This window comes from Diaporthe citri (genome assembly GCF_014595645.1).
Source record: "Diaporthe citri strain NFHF-8-4 chromosome Unknown scaffold_6, whole genome shotgun sequence".
Lineage (NCBI taxonomy): Eukaryota > Fungi > Ascomycota > Sordariomycetes > Diaporthales > Diaporthaceae > Diaporthe > Diaporthe citri.
This window is the reverse complement of record NW_025064851.1, coordinates 3,264,515-3,282,524: the sequence shown is the minus strand read 5'-3', so window position 1 is coordinate 3,282,524 and position 18,010 is coordinate 3,264,515. Positions and strand designations below refer to the sequence as shown.

General features: G+C 18.5%; 1 protein-coding gene across 1 annotated transcript; it reads left to right on the top strand.

The window, feature by feature from the left end:
• Positions 1-15,463: 15,463 nt before the first annotated feature.
• On the top strand, positions 15,464-16,429 carry INS49_012881 (uncharacterized protein; the record flags this gene model as incomplete). Its single annotated transcript, XM_043173583.1, has 2 exons — positions 15,464-16,094; positions 16,260-16,429. 2 exons carry the CDS (start codon positions 15,464-15,466, stop codon positions 16,427-16,429), a joined length of 801 nt encoding a protein of 266 aa, XP_043022880.1.
• Between the last annotated feature and the right edge of the window lie 1,581 nt (positions 16,430-18,010).

The window sequence follows — 18,010 nt, the reverse complement described above, 5'->3', positions numbered from 1 at the left end:
AAATTTTTTAAATAATTAAATTATTAAACTTACTTTTAATAAATAAATAAATAATAAAATTAATTTAAAATAAATTTAATACTTTAATAAATATATTAAGTTAAAAGAAATATTAATTATTAAATATTAATTATAAATAATTATAAAAGCTATATATTAACTAAATTTAATTAATATTATAAAAATAATAAAATTATTATTATTAATATATTATTATATTTATTTTTAAAGTATATATATAATAATTAAATTAATTTCTTTATTTAAGCCTTTATTAATTATATTATTAAGTTTAAGTTCTTTTTTATATTTAAAATAACTTATAATAAGATTTTTATAATAAAAAATATTAAGTTTATATTTAAAAAAGTTAAAATTTCCCTTTAAAACCTTAATTTTATAATTTTTAAGCTTAATATTTATTTATAAACTTTTATATAATTCCTCTTTATTTTTCTTTAAAAATAAAAATCTTAAATATTATTAAATGCTTAATAAATTATTAAGTAATTAAATTTTATTAAAAATAAGATTTTTATTTATTAAAAAAGCTTTTTTATATTAATTATAAAGGCTATTAATTAAATAATAAAGAATATATAAGTAATAATATATAAACTTATTATTTTAAAAGATTAAGTTTATACTTTTAAGGAGGTTAATATAGTATTTATTAAATATTAAAGGGTTAAAAAAACTTAAGTATAGCTTAAAGGAGCATTTATAATTAAGAAATCTTAAGCTTTTATTTAAGAGAAATAAAAGAGGAAGTAATTAGCTAATAAAATAAGTAATAATATTAAGGAGTTAATTTATAGTAAATTAATTAAAAGATAATATAATAATTATAATAAGATTAAGTATAATGTAAAAACTTATAAAAAAATAAAAAAGGGTTTATTTAATTAAATTTTAATTATATTATAATAAATTTAGCTTAATTAACGTTAATTAATATAAATATATATATATTAATGGTTTATAATGAATTAACTTTTTAAGGGTGTAATTAATATTAAATAATGTTAAATATATATTTTTTATTAAAAGTTAATTAATTTAAATTAATATTATAATTATATTAATGCTTTTAAATTAATGAAATTAATTAAAAATAAGGATTTAATTATAGTTGGCATTAATTAATGCTAAATTTAATTAAATTGTTTGTATTAAGTGAGTATTGGGGTTGATTAAAGTTGGCGAAAGTTGCAAAAGTGCGCTACTTATTAATATGCACTATTTATTAGTAAACTATGTTAGTTATAATTAATAAAAACTTAATCTTTATAAATATTTAAAGCTTTATTAATTGCTTAAATTCCTTTTTAAACTTAAATAATTTAAATAATATTAAGAAAACAATTATATAAATATTCCTTACCTTGCTTTAAGGAATAGTAATTTATTAATAAAATAATAAGATAATTAAATTAGCTTATCTTAAGCTTTATATAAAGAGATATGCTAAGATTATAAATATATTAACTTAGCATTTTTTAATAAAGTTAACTTAAGTTATTTATAAATTTATAAGAATCTTTTAATATTATAAGATATTGTTAAAAATAAGTTTATTTTTTAAAAGTTTATTTAAAAGAACTTATAATATGCTTAAATTATAAATATTCTTAATTAAGAAAATATTAAATAAAAAAGAGCTATTAATAATATTTAAAATAAAATAAATAAGCAAATTTAATTATATTTTAAATCTTTTTATAAATATAAGTTATTAAAGAAGTATATAAAGAATGTTAAAAAAATAAAGAATATTTTAATTAATATAGCTAATTAATGCTACCTTAAGTATTATAAAAGGATAAAAGCTAAATATTAAGTTAATTAATTACTTATATATTGTTATAATTTATAAGGCATTAAAAATAAGCTTATATAATTTTAATATAATAATTTTAATAATTACTAACGTTAAGATAATCATTATAATTATAAGCAAACTTTCTTTTAATATAACTTTTCTTAATTACCTTTTTATTATAATAATTACATTTAATTATATAATAATAATTATTATTATTTTAATTATTATAATTATAATAATTATAATAATAAGAAATATAAGAATAATAAGTTTAAGGATAATTATAAGAATATTAAAAGGGAGTAAAATTAATTATAAAGAGCTATATACTTTATTACCTCTTTCTTTACCTAAGTATATATATTAAGTAAATAACCCTTAAAATGCCTTATTAATATTTCTTTCTTTAAGGTCCTTAAGCCTTAATTATTACTTATTTATTAATATTATTATAAAAAAAATAATAAAACTTATAACTTTTATAATTATATATTTAATTCTTAAAATTAAATATTTAAGTATTTAAGTAAGTATATTAAATAAAATAAGCATATTAAGGTTAATTATAATTATTTTAACCTTAATTAATTAATAAAAGCTTTTTATATTTATATAATTCTTATTTAATATATTAAGAATAACATTATTAAGGAAGTTTAACTTTAATTAATAAAGAATACCCTTATTAAAGATTATATTTACTTATAAATTAATATTTAAGCTAAATTTAATAATTTAAATCTTTAAATATATATTAATATAAGCATAAGTTATAACTTAATAAATTATAAGTTTTTATAATACTTTAATAATATAATTATTATTAAGTATAATATTTATATTATTAATAATATTAATAAGGGTTTTATTAAGCTAATTAAGCTTATATAATAATTATTTTTAACTTATAAATATTAAGCTAATAATAACCTTAATTTTCTTTATTAAATTATTATAACTTAAGTTATTAATAACTTATTTATAAATGCATTACTTAATAATAATTAGCTTTATTTTTAATAAGCTAATATTTAATACTTTAATAATATTATTATATATTTAAAGCAGCGTAACTTTATTATTTTATTTATTATTAAAAAGTAAGTATTTAACTTAATAATATATAAGGTTATCTTAAAGAAAGCCTATACCTTTAAGCTAAGATAATTTACTTAAGTTTTAATATAATATATTAACTTATTAATAAAACATTACTTTATATTTACATTTACTTACTTATTAATAATAAATATATTAATAAATTTAAAAAGCCCTTACTTAATGATTTTATATAATAATATTAATATAATAATTAAGGTTAATTATTATATATAGCTAAATATTATTTATAAATATAAGAATTTAACTTACTTTATAGCTTTATTTATAAGAGCGGTTAAAGCATTAAGAATAATAGCAGTTATTAGCATTATTACTTTAATTATTATGCTTATTATAAACTTTATTATTAAAGGTATATAACTTAATTTAATTTTAAGTTTTATATTTTTAAAGGATTAATTAGCTATAAATTATAAGGTTAATATTTTATTTAATTTAATTTAAGTAATTAAGGGTAAAAATATTAATATTAAGCTTTTAAATAAAGTTGTAAAAATATAAAAAATATAAAATATAAAATATAAATATAAATATAAATATATAAAATTTTAAAAATATAAATATAAATATAAATATATAAAATTTTAAAAATATAAAATATAAATATAAATATAAATATATATATTTAAATATATAAATATAAAATATAAATATAAAATATATTATATATAAATATTAATTAATTAAATTTAATATAAATTCTTTTAAAATAAGCTTAAAACTAGCTATTTAAGTATATTTCTTTTAATTTTATATTTTCTTTTAAAAAGCTATTATATATAATATAAAAGTACTTTTTTTATAAAAAAAGCTTATTTTCTTATTTAAGTCTTATTTTATTTAAGTTTTTTTTCTCTTAAATATAAAGTATTTATAACTTTTTAATAAATTTAAATATAAATAAAATAAAAATATTTTTAAAATGCTTAAATTAAATAAAATTTAATTAAAATTTCTTTCTTTTTTAAAATAATAAAATTTAAATTAAATATTATATAACTTATATTTAAATTTATATTTTATATTTTAAATATAAAATATAAATTTAAAACTTTAAAAATATAAATATAAATATAAATATAAATATAAAATATAAGGCTTATATAAATATAAATATAAATATAAATATAAATATAATATTTAAATATAAATATAAATATATATATTTATGTATTTTATATTTTTAAATATAAAATATATAAATATTATTACAATTTTGCTTTTAAATGCCTTTTTTAATAAAATATTATTTATTATATCCTTTTTAATATAATTTATTATATTATTAAAGGCAAGGGTTTTATTAAAGATCTTAACTTAAGTTTCTTTATAAAGAATATTAATAAGGTAAATTATAATTATTTAATATTACTTTATAATTTCATAAGCCTTAAGGTGCTTAATAATATTATAAATATTATTATTAAAAATAATATTTATATTTATATTATAAATTTAAAAAAGGCTTAGTAATTTTAAAAGGTAATTAAAAAGTTTCTTAATATATAGAAATATAAGGCCTTTATTAATATACTTAAGGAATAAATAATAAAATTACCCTTACTTAATAATTAATAATATGCTAAGCTTAATTATTTATATTATTTAATAGCTTAATAAAATAAAAAGTTTATTAATTAAGTTTATAATAATTTTTAAAAAGATAAGTAATTAAACTTTATTAATAATATTTATTTTTTTATTATATTTATTTTTATAATTTAATATAATGTTTATAATATTAAAAAGAAATAAATAATTATTAATTTTTAACCTTTTAATAAATAAGCAATTCTTAATAATTATTTATTATTACTTTAAAAAAATATTATTAAATTTATTAATAATAAATTATATATTATTATTATTAATATTATTGCTTTCTTTTTTTAATTTTTAATTTATTTAATTTATTAAAATTACTTTATAATTATAAGTTATTATAATTTAAAATGCTTTTAAGTAATATTAATAAGATTTTAAAATTTACTTATTTATAAATAATATTTTATAAATTGCTTGCTTTATAAGCATTATAATTTTTATTATATTTTTATTAATAATATTATAATCTTTTTTAATATATATAAGGAATATATTATTTAGTTTAAATAAATATTAATATTATTTAATTAATATAGCATCTTTCTTTCTTTAATAAAGTTATATATTAGCTATTCTTTTATAAAGCTGCTTAATTTTTATATTAATGCTTTTAAATAAATAATAATTAAAGAAAGAATTAAAGTTTTTTAAAAGCTTAAGTTTTTAGCATTATTTAAGAATTTTAAAATATATTTTAGCATTATTAATTTTCTTTATATAATAATTTTATATTATGCTTAAATATTTAAGTTATTATAATATTATAAAGTAGCTAAAGTTATGAAAATACAAAAAATATAAAATATAAAATACAGATATAAATATAAATATATAAAATTTTAAAAATATAAATATAAATATAAATATGTAAAATGTTAAAAATATAAAATATAAATATAAATATAAAAATATAAATATAAATATAAATATATATATCTAAATATATAAATATAAAATATAAATATAAAATATATTATATATAAATATTAATTAATTAAATTTAATATAAATTCTTTTAAAATAAGCTTAAAATTAGCTATTTAAGTATATTTTCTTTAATTTTATATCTTTTTTTTAAATAGTTATTATATATAATATAAAAGTACTTTTTTTATAAAAAAAGCTTATCTTTTTATTTAAGTCTTATCTTATTTAAGTTTTTTTCCCCTTAAATATAAAGTATTTATAGCTTTTTAGTAAATTTAAATATAAATAAAATAAAAATATATTTAAAATGCTTAAATTAAATAAAATTTAATTAAAATTTCTTTCTCTTTTAAAATAATAAAATTTAAATTAAATATTATATAACTTATATTTATATCTATATTTTATATTTAAAATTTTAAAAATATAAATATAAATATAGATATAAATATAAAATACAAGGCCTATATAAATATAAATATAAATATAAATATAGTATTTAAATATAAATGTAAATATATGTATTTATGTATTTTGTATTTTTAAATATAAAATATATAAATATTATCATAACTTTAAAGGTAGTTTGATTAATTAAAAATTATTAAATGGGATAAGTTATTGCTAATAATAAGGATATGCATTAAATATATACTTATTGCATTTATTATAAGCTAATGCTTAAGAAAGTTAAAAGCTTTAAAACTCTTTAAATCTTTATTTATTAAGAAATATAAATCTTTTATATAAATTTTTATAAAAGGCTATTCTTATAAATAAATAATTACTTATAATATAGCTTTAATATAATGGCCTTTTAACTTAAGAAGGATTTTATATAAAAATTAAGTAAGTATATTTTAATATAAGTAATTTTACTTATTACTTTTCTTAGTTATTACTTTATTAAAGCTAAAGTTAATTATAAATCTTTAAAGTAAAAAGTTGCTTATTTAATATAAATAATAAAGCAATTATATATAATGATTTTATTTAATTATTATAAGCCTTTAATTATTTTAATAAATTATAATGCTATTAAGGGCATTTTAAATAATATTTATTTAAATACCTTTTTAATTAATTGCATTAATTGCCGCCTTATTAATGCTTTAATTTATTTAATAAAATATTAATTTAATATTTATTATATAATAAATTAATTAAACTTTATCCTTAATACTTTATTATAATTAACAGCAAAGGATAATAAGGTAATTAAGTAATAAAAAGGCCTTAATATATTAAATATCATTTTTAATAACTTATAAGCTTATAATTATTAAAGTAATAAAAAGGATAATTTAATCTTATTTCTTTTAAAAGTTATTATATCTTTATAAATATATATATGCTTTATAAAGGCTTATAAAGCTTTATTTACTTATAATAAAATTATTAAAGCATTATATATATTAAATATTATAGGATATAAGCTTATTATATAGCGTTATAATGAGAATATTATCTTTACTTTAAAGCTTAACTACTTATTTTACTTATATAAGCAGTTATTATATAATATAAATAATAATAATAATAAGTAATTAATAATTTTATAAGCATTAATTTAAGAGTTTCTTTATAATATATATTGTTATGGTTTGGGCTTTGCCCATTGTGATTAGTTAGTGGGCTTTGGCCCTATAAGAATAGGCTTCGGCGCGGGTGCAGATGGGGAGTGAACCTTTTCCTTTGCACTCTGAATATAAACCCCATTCGGACACCTTACGGCAGACGACCCAAGGCTAGCCCATAACATATATAATAATAAGCATTACTTTAAGAAAGATTATATAATAAAGGCATTAAATAATATATATTTTTTAAGAAAGAAATATTATATTATGTAGTATATATATTATTGCTATTAATATAAAGCATAAAAAAAGGATAATTAAAAGCTAATAAGGAGCTTTTAGTTAATTTAAGCTTTATTTAAGTTAATATATATTATTTTTATTAACTTTATTATAAAATTATTAATTATGCCCTTAATAAGCATATTTTAATAATTAAAGGATTTTAATTCGTTTAATGCTTTAATGCTTATTATATATAAGATTTTTAAGTAAATATTATTAATTTTAAGGTATATAAAATATATATTAAAGTAATAAAGTATAATATTAAAAAGGTAATTACTTTTTAATAATTAAGCTTGCTTATATATTATTATCTTTAATTAAAATGCTAAATTTATTTTTTAATTTTAAATAAATTTATAAAAAAGTTTTAATACTTAATTGCTTATACTTATAATATATTACTTATAATTTAATAATGCTTTTAAATAAAAAAACTAAGATATAAAAATAATTATTTATTATTATATAATAAAATACTTAAGTAAATTATAAATAAATATTTTATTTACTTTATAATAAAACTTAAATAAAGCTTATTAATATTTAATTAATATTAATCCTTATAAGTTTTTATTTAAATTTAAAATCTTATTTGTTTTAAATAATTTATTAATATTATTTAAAAGCTATTAAATATTTAATTTATATAAAAATACTTATAATAAAATGCTTAATTAATTATAAATATTATAATATTAAAATTTAAAAGGCTATATAATATTACTTATTATTAAAAATAGTTTAATATTAATAATAAAGTATAGTTTTATATAAGCAAAGCTTATAAGCCTTTATTTTAATAAAATAATAAAACTTAATTATTATAAAAAGGTATTTCCTTTAGCTTATAAACTTAATTTTAAGATTAATAATTAAAATAAGAATACTTAAGTTTACTTAATAATAAGCATATAATACCTTAATTAATATTAAGTTAAAAATAATTCTTTTAATTATAAGCTATTAAAACCTAGCTTAATACATTATTATATAAAAAATAATAAGCTTAATAATAGCTTGCCTTTAAAGGAAAAATATAAGATTAAGCGAATATTAAATAAAAAGATTAAGCATTAAAAAGAAAAAAGTATATTAAAATATTTTATATATTAAAAGAGTTAATTAATATAACATAATTATTAAAAATTACTTTATAAGTTAATTAATTATTAGGAATTAATTAATATATATAAGGCTATGCATTTAAATATAATAATAATAAAAAATACCTTAAAAAAGCAAGGATAATTATAAAAGTAAAAAGAAATTAGCAAAATATTAATATTAATAATTATAATGCTTTTGCTTATATAACATTCTTAATAAGTTTAAGATTATTAATAATAAGGATATTATATTCTTTTTTAATACTTAATATTTATAATAGCCGCTATAAAGACAATGCATTATAAGCATTATTAATAAGGTATATAAGCTTTATAAGTTATATATTAATTAAATAAGGCACGTAAAGCCCTTAAATAGCCCTTGTTAAAAACCCTTAAAATAAAGCTAATTAAGCTTTATACTTACCATTTAATTATACCTTAATATAACCGTTATATTTATAATATATTATTTTTTAAATAAATATTTTGTTATGGGCTGGCCCTAAAGGGGCTGCAGGCTGGCTAGCGCCTTCTTTTATAAGCTGCAAAGCAGCAATTATTTATGCCAAAAGGTATATAATAATCCAAGCTCCCTTGGATTATCTAGCCATACTATATAAGGCTTAGGCAATAGCTTAAGCCCATTATATAGCCCCTTCCTTTAGGGCTCCCTCCTTATATATAGTAATATAATTACCCTTAAGGCTTACCCGCGATATTGCCTTTTAAGCCAGGGATCTTCTTTATGAAAGGGGTGCTTGCATTTACTTGCGGTAAACATAATTTAAACCCTTAACCCTAAAGCTTGGATTATTTATTATGGGCTGGCCCCAAAGGGGCTGTAGGCTGGCTAGCGCCTTCTTCCATAAGCTGCAAAGCAGCAACTATTTATGCCAAAAAGTATGTAATAATCCAAGCTCCCTTGGATTATCTAGCTACACTATATAAGGCTTGGGCAATAGCCCAAGCCCATTACATATTTAATTATTAATAATTTTTTTAAAAACTTAAAATATTAATAATAATATTTATTAGTTTAGCTTTTACATAATTAATAATAAATAAATAAAGTATGTAATTAATTTAGCTATAATATAAAGAGTAAGTTGCAGCAAAGCTGCAACCTTCCCTTGTTTAACTATAAGCTAGTTATAATGGTTTATATATAGGGTATATAATTGCCAACTGGCAGCTAGCTAGCACTAGCTAGCAGCTATTATTAATAAAATTAATTTAAATCTTGTACCTTTAAATTTATGCATTACTTATAGCATATTTATTATATGGGCATGCTGCATATAATGCTTATATATATTATTTCCATATTGGCAGTCTTTTATATATATATATATAAATGCTTTAAAATTATGCTTTTCTTTAAATTATTGCTTAGCTAATTAAATTGCTTAATTAATATAAATATTTTATTCTTTAAGGGGCTATAAAGGGTTAAGTACCTTATAATTATTACTTTAAAGGGTTAAGTATAAGTGTTTAAATGCAAGTGTTTAAGTATAAGTATTTAAGTATAAGTGCATTTAAATGCTTTAAATGCTTAAATTGCTTAAATTGCTTAATTAAATTATTTAATTATTAATATTTTAAAGCTTTAAAGTATTTAAATATTATTCTTTAATTAATTAATTATTACTTTAATAGCTTTTTTCTTTTTATTATTAAGTTAATTAAGGTGCTTAAGGAATAAATTAAGCTTAAGTTAATAATGGTTATTGCTATTATATTTCTTAATAAGGAGGAAGTTATTATTTTTATAAAAGAGGCTATTATTATAAGGCTTATATTAAGGGCATTGCTAATTAAGAAGGAGGTTATAATTAATAAAGAAGAAGAGGAGGTTGCTTTATAATGGTTAGCTTTTTTTTAATTAGCTTAGGCTTTTTTTTAAAAAGCTCTTATTAATATTTATATGCTTTTAATTATAAGTAAAAGGTTATAATTATAAATTCTTCTTAAAATTATTAAAGCAATTCTTAATTATTTAATTAAGTTAAAATAATTAATGCCTTTATTATTAATATATAATTGCAATTTATATATACCTTATAATAATAAAGTATTTATTTAAGCTTATAAAAAAGCCTTTAATTAATCTTTTAAAAGTATTCCTTTATTTATCCATGAAATTTGCATTAAAATTCATTAAAAAGATCTTTATTATAGCTTAAATAATCTTTAAAGCTTTTAATTATATTAATAACCTTCTTTTTATTAAAGAAAGGGGTTATTATTAATATAAAGGCTATTATTATTAAAGTAAATCTTATAATAATTAATTATAAAGTAAAGAGAAAGGAAAAGAAAATATTTTTATATTATGTTTATAAGCTAATAATTAGTTTTTAAACTATTTACTTATAAGTAATAACGCTTAAATGTTATTATTGCTTAATAAATTAATTTTTATTAGCTTTTTAAGTAATTTATGCTTAAGATTTTATTAAAGAGTATTAATAAGGAGGGCATTAAGAAGAAAGAGGGTTATGCTTATTAATTAAATATTAATTATTATTAAAAGGTAAATATCTTAAAGGTTTAATTAAGTTGTTTATATAATTAAATTTATAATAAATCTTAATTATTCCTTTTAACGGTTTTAAATTAGCTAAAAGAGTTGCTTTTTTTGCTAATATTTTAAAGTATTTAAGCGCTTTATGCTTTATTAAGTGTTTAAGGGTTTTTTTAAAGGGTTAAAAGGCTTAAGGCGTTATATAAGTGCCTTAAGGAGTATTAATTATAAAAGAAGGCTTTTTAAGAGTATTAAGCAAGGGCTTTTTAAGGGTGTTAAGCAAGGGCTTTTTAAGGGTGCTAAGCAAGGGCTTCTTAAGGGTGCTAAGCAAGGGCTTTTTAAGAATAGTAAGTAAGGGCTTTTTAAGGGTATTAAGCAAGGGTTTCTTAAGGGTACTAAGTAAAAGCTTTTTAAGGGTAGTAAATAAGGGCTTTTTAAAAGTGTTATAAGGAGGGTTAAGGGTATAAAGATAATATAATTAAAAGTTAAGTATTTATTATAAATTAATTAATTTTACTTAAAAGTTAGGCATTTATTATAAATTAAATAAAATTAAGTAAAGCTTATTATTAATTTAATTAATAATTAAGGGTATTATAAAAAGGCTTTTAATAATTAAAAAAGGTTATAATTACTTAAAGATATATTAAGAAAGGCTTTTTAATTAAGGCTTTTTATAATTATTATTATTAATGATTTATATTAATAAATATAATTAAAGATTAAGTATTATTATTATAAATTAGTTTTTAATGCTTAGTTAAGCTTTTTAATAGCTTATAATATTATTATTAATATAAAGTTTCTTAATAAAATTATTATAAGTAAATAAACTTTTGCAAAATAAGATTTATTTCTTTAATATTTAATTATTTATACTTATTAAGTAAGTATTAATTAATATTAATTTAACTTTTATATAGTTAATAATAAATAAATAAAGTATATAATTAATTTAGCTATAATGTAAAAGGTAGGTTATAGCAAAGTTATAGCCTTTTTTTATTTAGTTATAAGCTAGCTATAATAGTTTATATATAGGGCATATAACCGCTAACTGGCAGCCGGCTAGTATTAGCTGGCAGCTGCTATTAATAAGATTAATTTAAACCTTATACCTTTAAATCTATGCATTACCTGCAGCGCACTCACTGCATAAGCACGTTATATATAATGCCCATACATATTATTTCCACAATATTATAATTATTTTATAAATTTATTTAATATTTTTAAAAATATTAAAAATTTAAATTATATTTTAATTTTTAATTAAATTTTTAAATTATTTTAAAATATTTTTAATAACTTTTTTATAATTATTAATAAAATTTATTTTATTATTATTATTTAAAATTATATAATAAATAATATTTATTTTTATTATTAATATATTAAATATTATATTAATAAAATTTACATTATTATAATTTTTTTATAATGTTTTATAAATTTATTATTAATTTTAAATAAAACAAATATATAAAAAAGTATTATTAATATTATATAAAAAGTTATTAAAAATAATATAAAATTATAAAATTATATTTAATTATTATAAATATAATTATTTTAATTATTATAAAAAAATAAAAATATAATTTTTATTAATTAAAATTAAAAAAAAATTTATTTAAAAAAATATAAAATAAAATTTAAAATATTATTAATTTAATATTAATTTAAATTCAAAATAAATTAATTAATTATAAATTATATAATAAATTTATAATTTTAAAATTTTAAATAAAAAGCTTATATAAAAAGTTTAAATTAAAAAATTATAAAAATATTATTAATTTAATTATTAATTTATATTTAAATAATTATTTTTTAATAATTTATTATAATTAATATATTAAATTATAAGGCTGCGTGGCGCACTGGTTATGCATTTGGCTTCTCTTTATAGAGAGCATAGGTTTAAACCTTGCTATAGCTGCCGAAATCTTTTTTGGGAATTTTCCCTTTAATTATGCTATAGCGAATCGCTGCTTGCTTATTTACAACCCCCTTAGCTAAAAGGGGCCTATATTTAGGGCTTTAAAAACCTTATTAAAGCTAATAAAAATAGGTATTTAAAGAAAGCCTTAAGCCCTTAAAACTTTAAATTAGCGGCGCCTTAAAATACGCTTTATAATAAGGCGCTCTTATAAAGGGCCTTTAAATTTATTAATAAATAAACCTTATTATAAGCTTTAATTAACTTTATTAAAAGCCTTATATTAGCAAAAATAACTTTATGATTTTGCATTAAAGTAGCCGCGGCCCTTAATAAGAAAGTAATAATTCCTTATTAAGTAATTATAAGGGATTTATTTATAAGAAGCAGCCTTTATTAAAATTAGGATTAAAAAAGAGGATTATTAAGAAAGAGGAGTAAGGAAAGGCTTTATAAATCTTAGGAAAGGTTAAGGAAGGAGCTTTTAATTAAAGGAATTAAAAGGCATATTAATTTTTATTTAGCTTTAAGGTATAGTTTTTTTAGTATAAGTGAATTTATAAAGGGATTGCATGCTAATTAATAAGCTTTATATATATATATATATATATATTATAGCTTTATATAAATAAAATATTATTATTATATTAAATTATAAAAATTAAAAATATATTAATTATTAAAAATAAATTAAGTTTTTAATATATTTAAAAAATATTAAAATATAATTAAATAATTAAATAAAAAATAATATTTAATTTATAATTAAAATATAATATTTTTTATTTTTATTATGTAATTATTTTTTAAAGTTTATTATAAAGATTTTTAAAAGAATATATTATACTTTAAGCTTTATTTATTATAATTAATTAATAAGCTTTAACATTATAAAAATAAGTTTTAATATAAATATAAATAAAAAATAAATTTAAAATTTAATAAAGTTTTTATTTTTATTTTAAAAATAATAAATATATATATTAATTATTATATAAATAAATATATATAATATTATTAACTTTTTTAAATTATATATTTAATTAATATATATTTAAATATATAATTTAATTAATATTAAAAAATAATTTATTATTTTATTATTTTATATATATATAAAAAAATTATATATTTAAATATATATTAATTAAAATATATTAAATTTATATTAATTATAAAAAATATTATAATTTAATTATATATAATTATTAATTAATATTAATTAATAATTATTATTAATAAAATTAATTTAAATTATATATTTAATATAAATATATAAATATATTATATTTTTTTATATTTTTTATTTATTTATTTATTTATTTATTTATTTATTTATTTATTTATTTATTTATTTATTTATTTATTTATTTTTATTTATTTATTTATTTATTTATTTATTTATTTATTTATTTATTTATTTATTTATTTATTTATTTATTTATTTATTTATTTATTTTATTTATTTATTTATTTATTATTTATTTATTTATTTATTTTTTTATTTATTTTTTTATAATAATATTTTTAAATTTTTTAAAATATAATAATATTATATTAATAATTATAGTAATTTTAATAACTTATATAATATAGTTTATTAAGTTACCCTTACTAGTGGTATAACTATAAAATTAGCTTTATTATTTTCATAGCCGCACCTTAAAGTAAGAGAAAGCTTTTTATCAAGCACTTTACGCTGTTCTGCTTGTAAACATGACCCTGGTCAAAGCTGAGTGGATCTCTCCAACCCCCTCTTGCATTCTCACAGCCCCAGGTTCAGGGCAAAACAGAGTCAGCGTACGCCCACCCAGCTTCCAGCGTTGGCCCACCCAGTACAAGGAAATTGGTTGCACGCGTTATAAAATATTAGTATTGCAGGGTTATTAATAAAGCATAGCTATAGCTATCTTAAAGGGGTCTTATAGCTACCCCTTTATTTGCAACTTAAAAGTTACTTCTACCCTTCTGCCCTTTGCCCCCTCTGCCCCCTCGGCACCCTCTGCCCCCTCAGCGCCCTCTGCCCCCTCGGCGCCCTCTGCGGCCCTCAGCGCCCTCGGGGCCCTGGGCGCTCTGGGCGCTCTGGGGCCTCTGGGCGCTTTGGGGGCTTGTATTTTTAAAGTATCGCTTAAATTAGAAAATAGCTACCCTAGCTTCTTATATACGGGGTAAACTTAAAAAAGTACCTAGTCTTATTAATATAATACTAAGAAAAGGAAGTACTGGGTGGGCCAACGCTGGAAGCTGGGTGGGCGTACTGTGGAAGCTGGGTGGGCGTACGCTGACTCGGCAAAACATCTTCCCGCAAAGTTTGTGTTTGTAATACTTGCTCATCCTTTCACATCCAACGGTGAGATCAGTTGGTATATATCAGCACCAGTCGCTCCTTTTATGACTGCCAAGTTATCCAATGTCAGCATGGAAATTCCCAGATCAGTATAGAGTTCCCAGATAATTTTACGACCTTCCCATCCACCCGCCATTGGCTTCCGGGCATCTCTTCATCGCCGTCACGCCCCGGTGTCTAACCTACCCATCATGGCCCCTCTCACCGAAATATTCTGGTTCCTCATTGACCCATGGCTCTTTATGTTCCAGGCCCTCTTGGTCCTCCCTTCCACGATCCTCCGCCTACTCCTCCAGGGCCAATTCACAACGCTGCTCTCCCCCTCCAAGCTCCAGTCCGCCTGGTTCGGCACCTTCTGGGCGACAGCCGGCCCCGGCGTAAGGGAGACGGGCGAGGCCCGCGTGATCCCCTTGCTTGAGGGCCACGTCGCCCGCGGCAACGTCGTCAAGGAGCGCCAGCACGAGAGTATCAGCGGCATAGTAATCGAGGTCGGACCCGGCACAGGGATGTGGGTGTCCGTGTTCTCCAAGATCCACACCTCGGGCAAGGGGATCACTAGGATTTTCGGGGTCGAGCCTAACACCGGCGTCCACGCCGCTCTGCGCAAGAACGCCGCGGCGGCGGGCCTGCAGGACACGTACCAGGTCGTGCCCCACGGAATTGAGGACCTGGCCAAGTCCGGGAGCGTGGCCAAGGAGAGCGTTGACTGCATCGTGTCGGTCATGTGCCTCTGCAGTATCCCTGATCCCGAGTTCAACATCAAGGAGCTGTTTGGCTACCTGAAGCCTGGTGGTAGATGGTATGTGTACGAACACGTCCGGTGTGAGAGCGAGAGATTGAGGGAATGTGGCTTGTTTATGCGAGTGTACCAGGGTAAGTCTTGTGCCGGACGGTAGTCTTTGCATGCAATGTGTAGAGCAAGGCACATCGCATGCATAGGCCACCGTTAATTACTTCGACAGTGGATGTCGCGCTAATTCTTGTCAGCACTTGTGGACATCTTCTGGCCAACTGTGATAGGTGGATGCCAACTGTGCCGGAACACGCCCAAGATGCTCAGAGAAGCCGGCCCGTGGACGAAGATTGACCTCGAGCAGCCAAGCGGCGAGCCATGGTACCATCCGCTGCCTCATATCATGGGCGTCTTGACGAAGTGAGCTTCCTCGGCAGCTGGGTGGCTTATATGCGTTGTCCTGACAAAGGCCGCCGGGAGCCAGCTGCTGCTCTTCGGATCTCGGCCCTGTGCCAGACTCAAGTCTCAGTGTTGGTCCCCCGGAAGGGCAACATGTAGAAGGCTACAAGTGCCGTAAGGGTTTGAAAGCATGATTATAAAAGCGTTTATCTCTTAAGAGTAATGTAAAAGGAGGAAATAAAAGAAATTTAGCTATTTAAGCATTTTAAAAAGTAGTTATAAATTAAGGTTAAGGATATATATGCAATATACCCCTTAATTAAAAGGTAATTCTTATTTTATTAATTATTTTATTTTTTTAAGTAGCTTATTTATACTTAAAAATATTAATTATAACTTATTAAATAATTAATTATTTAATCTTTTTTATTATATATATACTTTATTATTTAAATTTTAATTACTTATAATTAAAAATTAAATCTTATTTTTAAACTTTTTAATTAAATTTGTATTTAAAAATATTTATTTTTATTAATTTTAAATATCTTTTTAATTATATTAAAAATAACTAAAAGTAATAAAAAATAAGCTTTTAAATAATAAGTTATTTAACGTTTTTATATTTTTAAGGTTTTAAAGAAAGAATATAAGTATAATTAAATTAATAAAAAGCTTATTAATAAAAATAATAAAAACTTTAATGCTTTTATGAAAATATTATTAAATAATATACTTAAAAGTAAGTTTTTTAATTAATTTAAAAAATAATTTTAAAATATATATTAATTCTTAATATAACTTTAAAAAACCGTTAAATATATATAAATAACTTAAAGTTTAAAATAAAATAGCTTTTTAAAAAAAAGCTAAAATAAAGTATAAAAAAAAGAAAAAAATATAAAAAAGCTTAAAAACATTAATAAGCATTATATTTCTTATTTTCTTTATATTAAAAGCCTTATATATAATTATAATAATAATTTTTATATAAGTTATAATAATAAAGATAATTATTATTATTATTATATTTAAGGTAATTTTTATAAGCTACTTTTAATTTATTTTTTATTATTTATACTTTATTTTTATTATACTTAATTTAATAATTTTTTAATATTTAAAAAGTTTTAATATACTTAAAAAAGGCCTTAAATATATATAAATATAAGAAATTTACTTATATTAACTTTATTTATATTTTTATAATTTCTTTAAATACTTTATAATTTTTTACTTTATAATAATAACTTTTAAAAGTTATAAAAAATAAATATAAAAATATAATAAAGCATTTTAAAGCTTAAATTATAATTATTATAAAGTAATATAATAAAGTTAATATAAAGGCTTAAAAGATTTAAAATTAAGTTATTAATAACTTAAAAATTATAAAAAAGTATAAGAATTATATTATTATTAAAATTAAATCTTTTAATTTTAAAGATAATCTTTAAAAATAAATATTATTAAATTTTAAATTAAAATTATAAATTAATAAATTAAGAATTTACTTAAAAATTAAATTTTTTTTTAAAAAAGTTAAAGAATTATTATAATAATTAAAAAAGGGTTTTAAATTAATTAATATATTATTATAAAGATT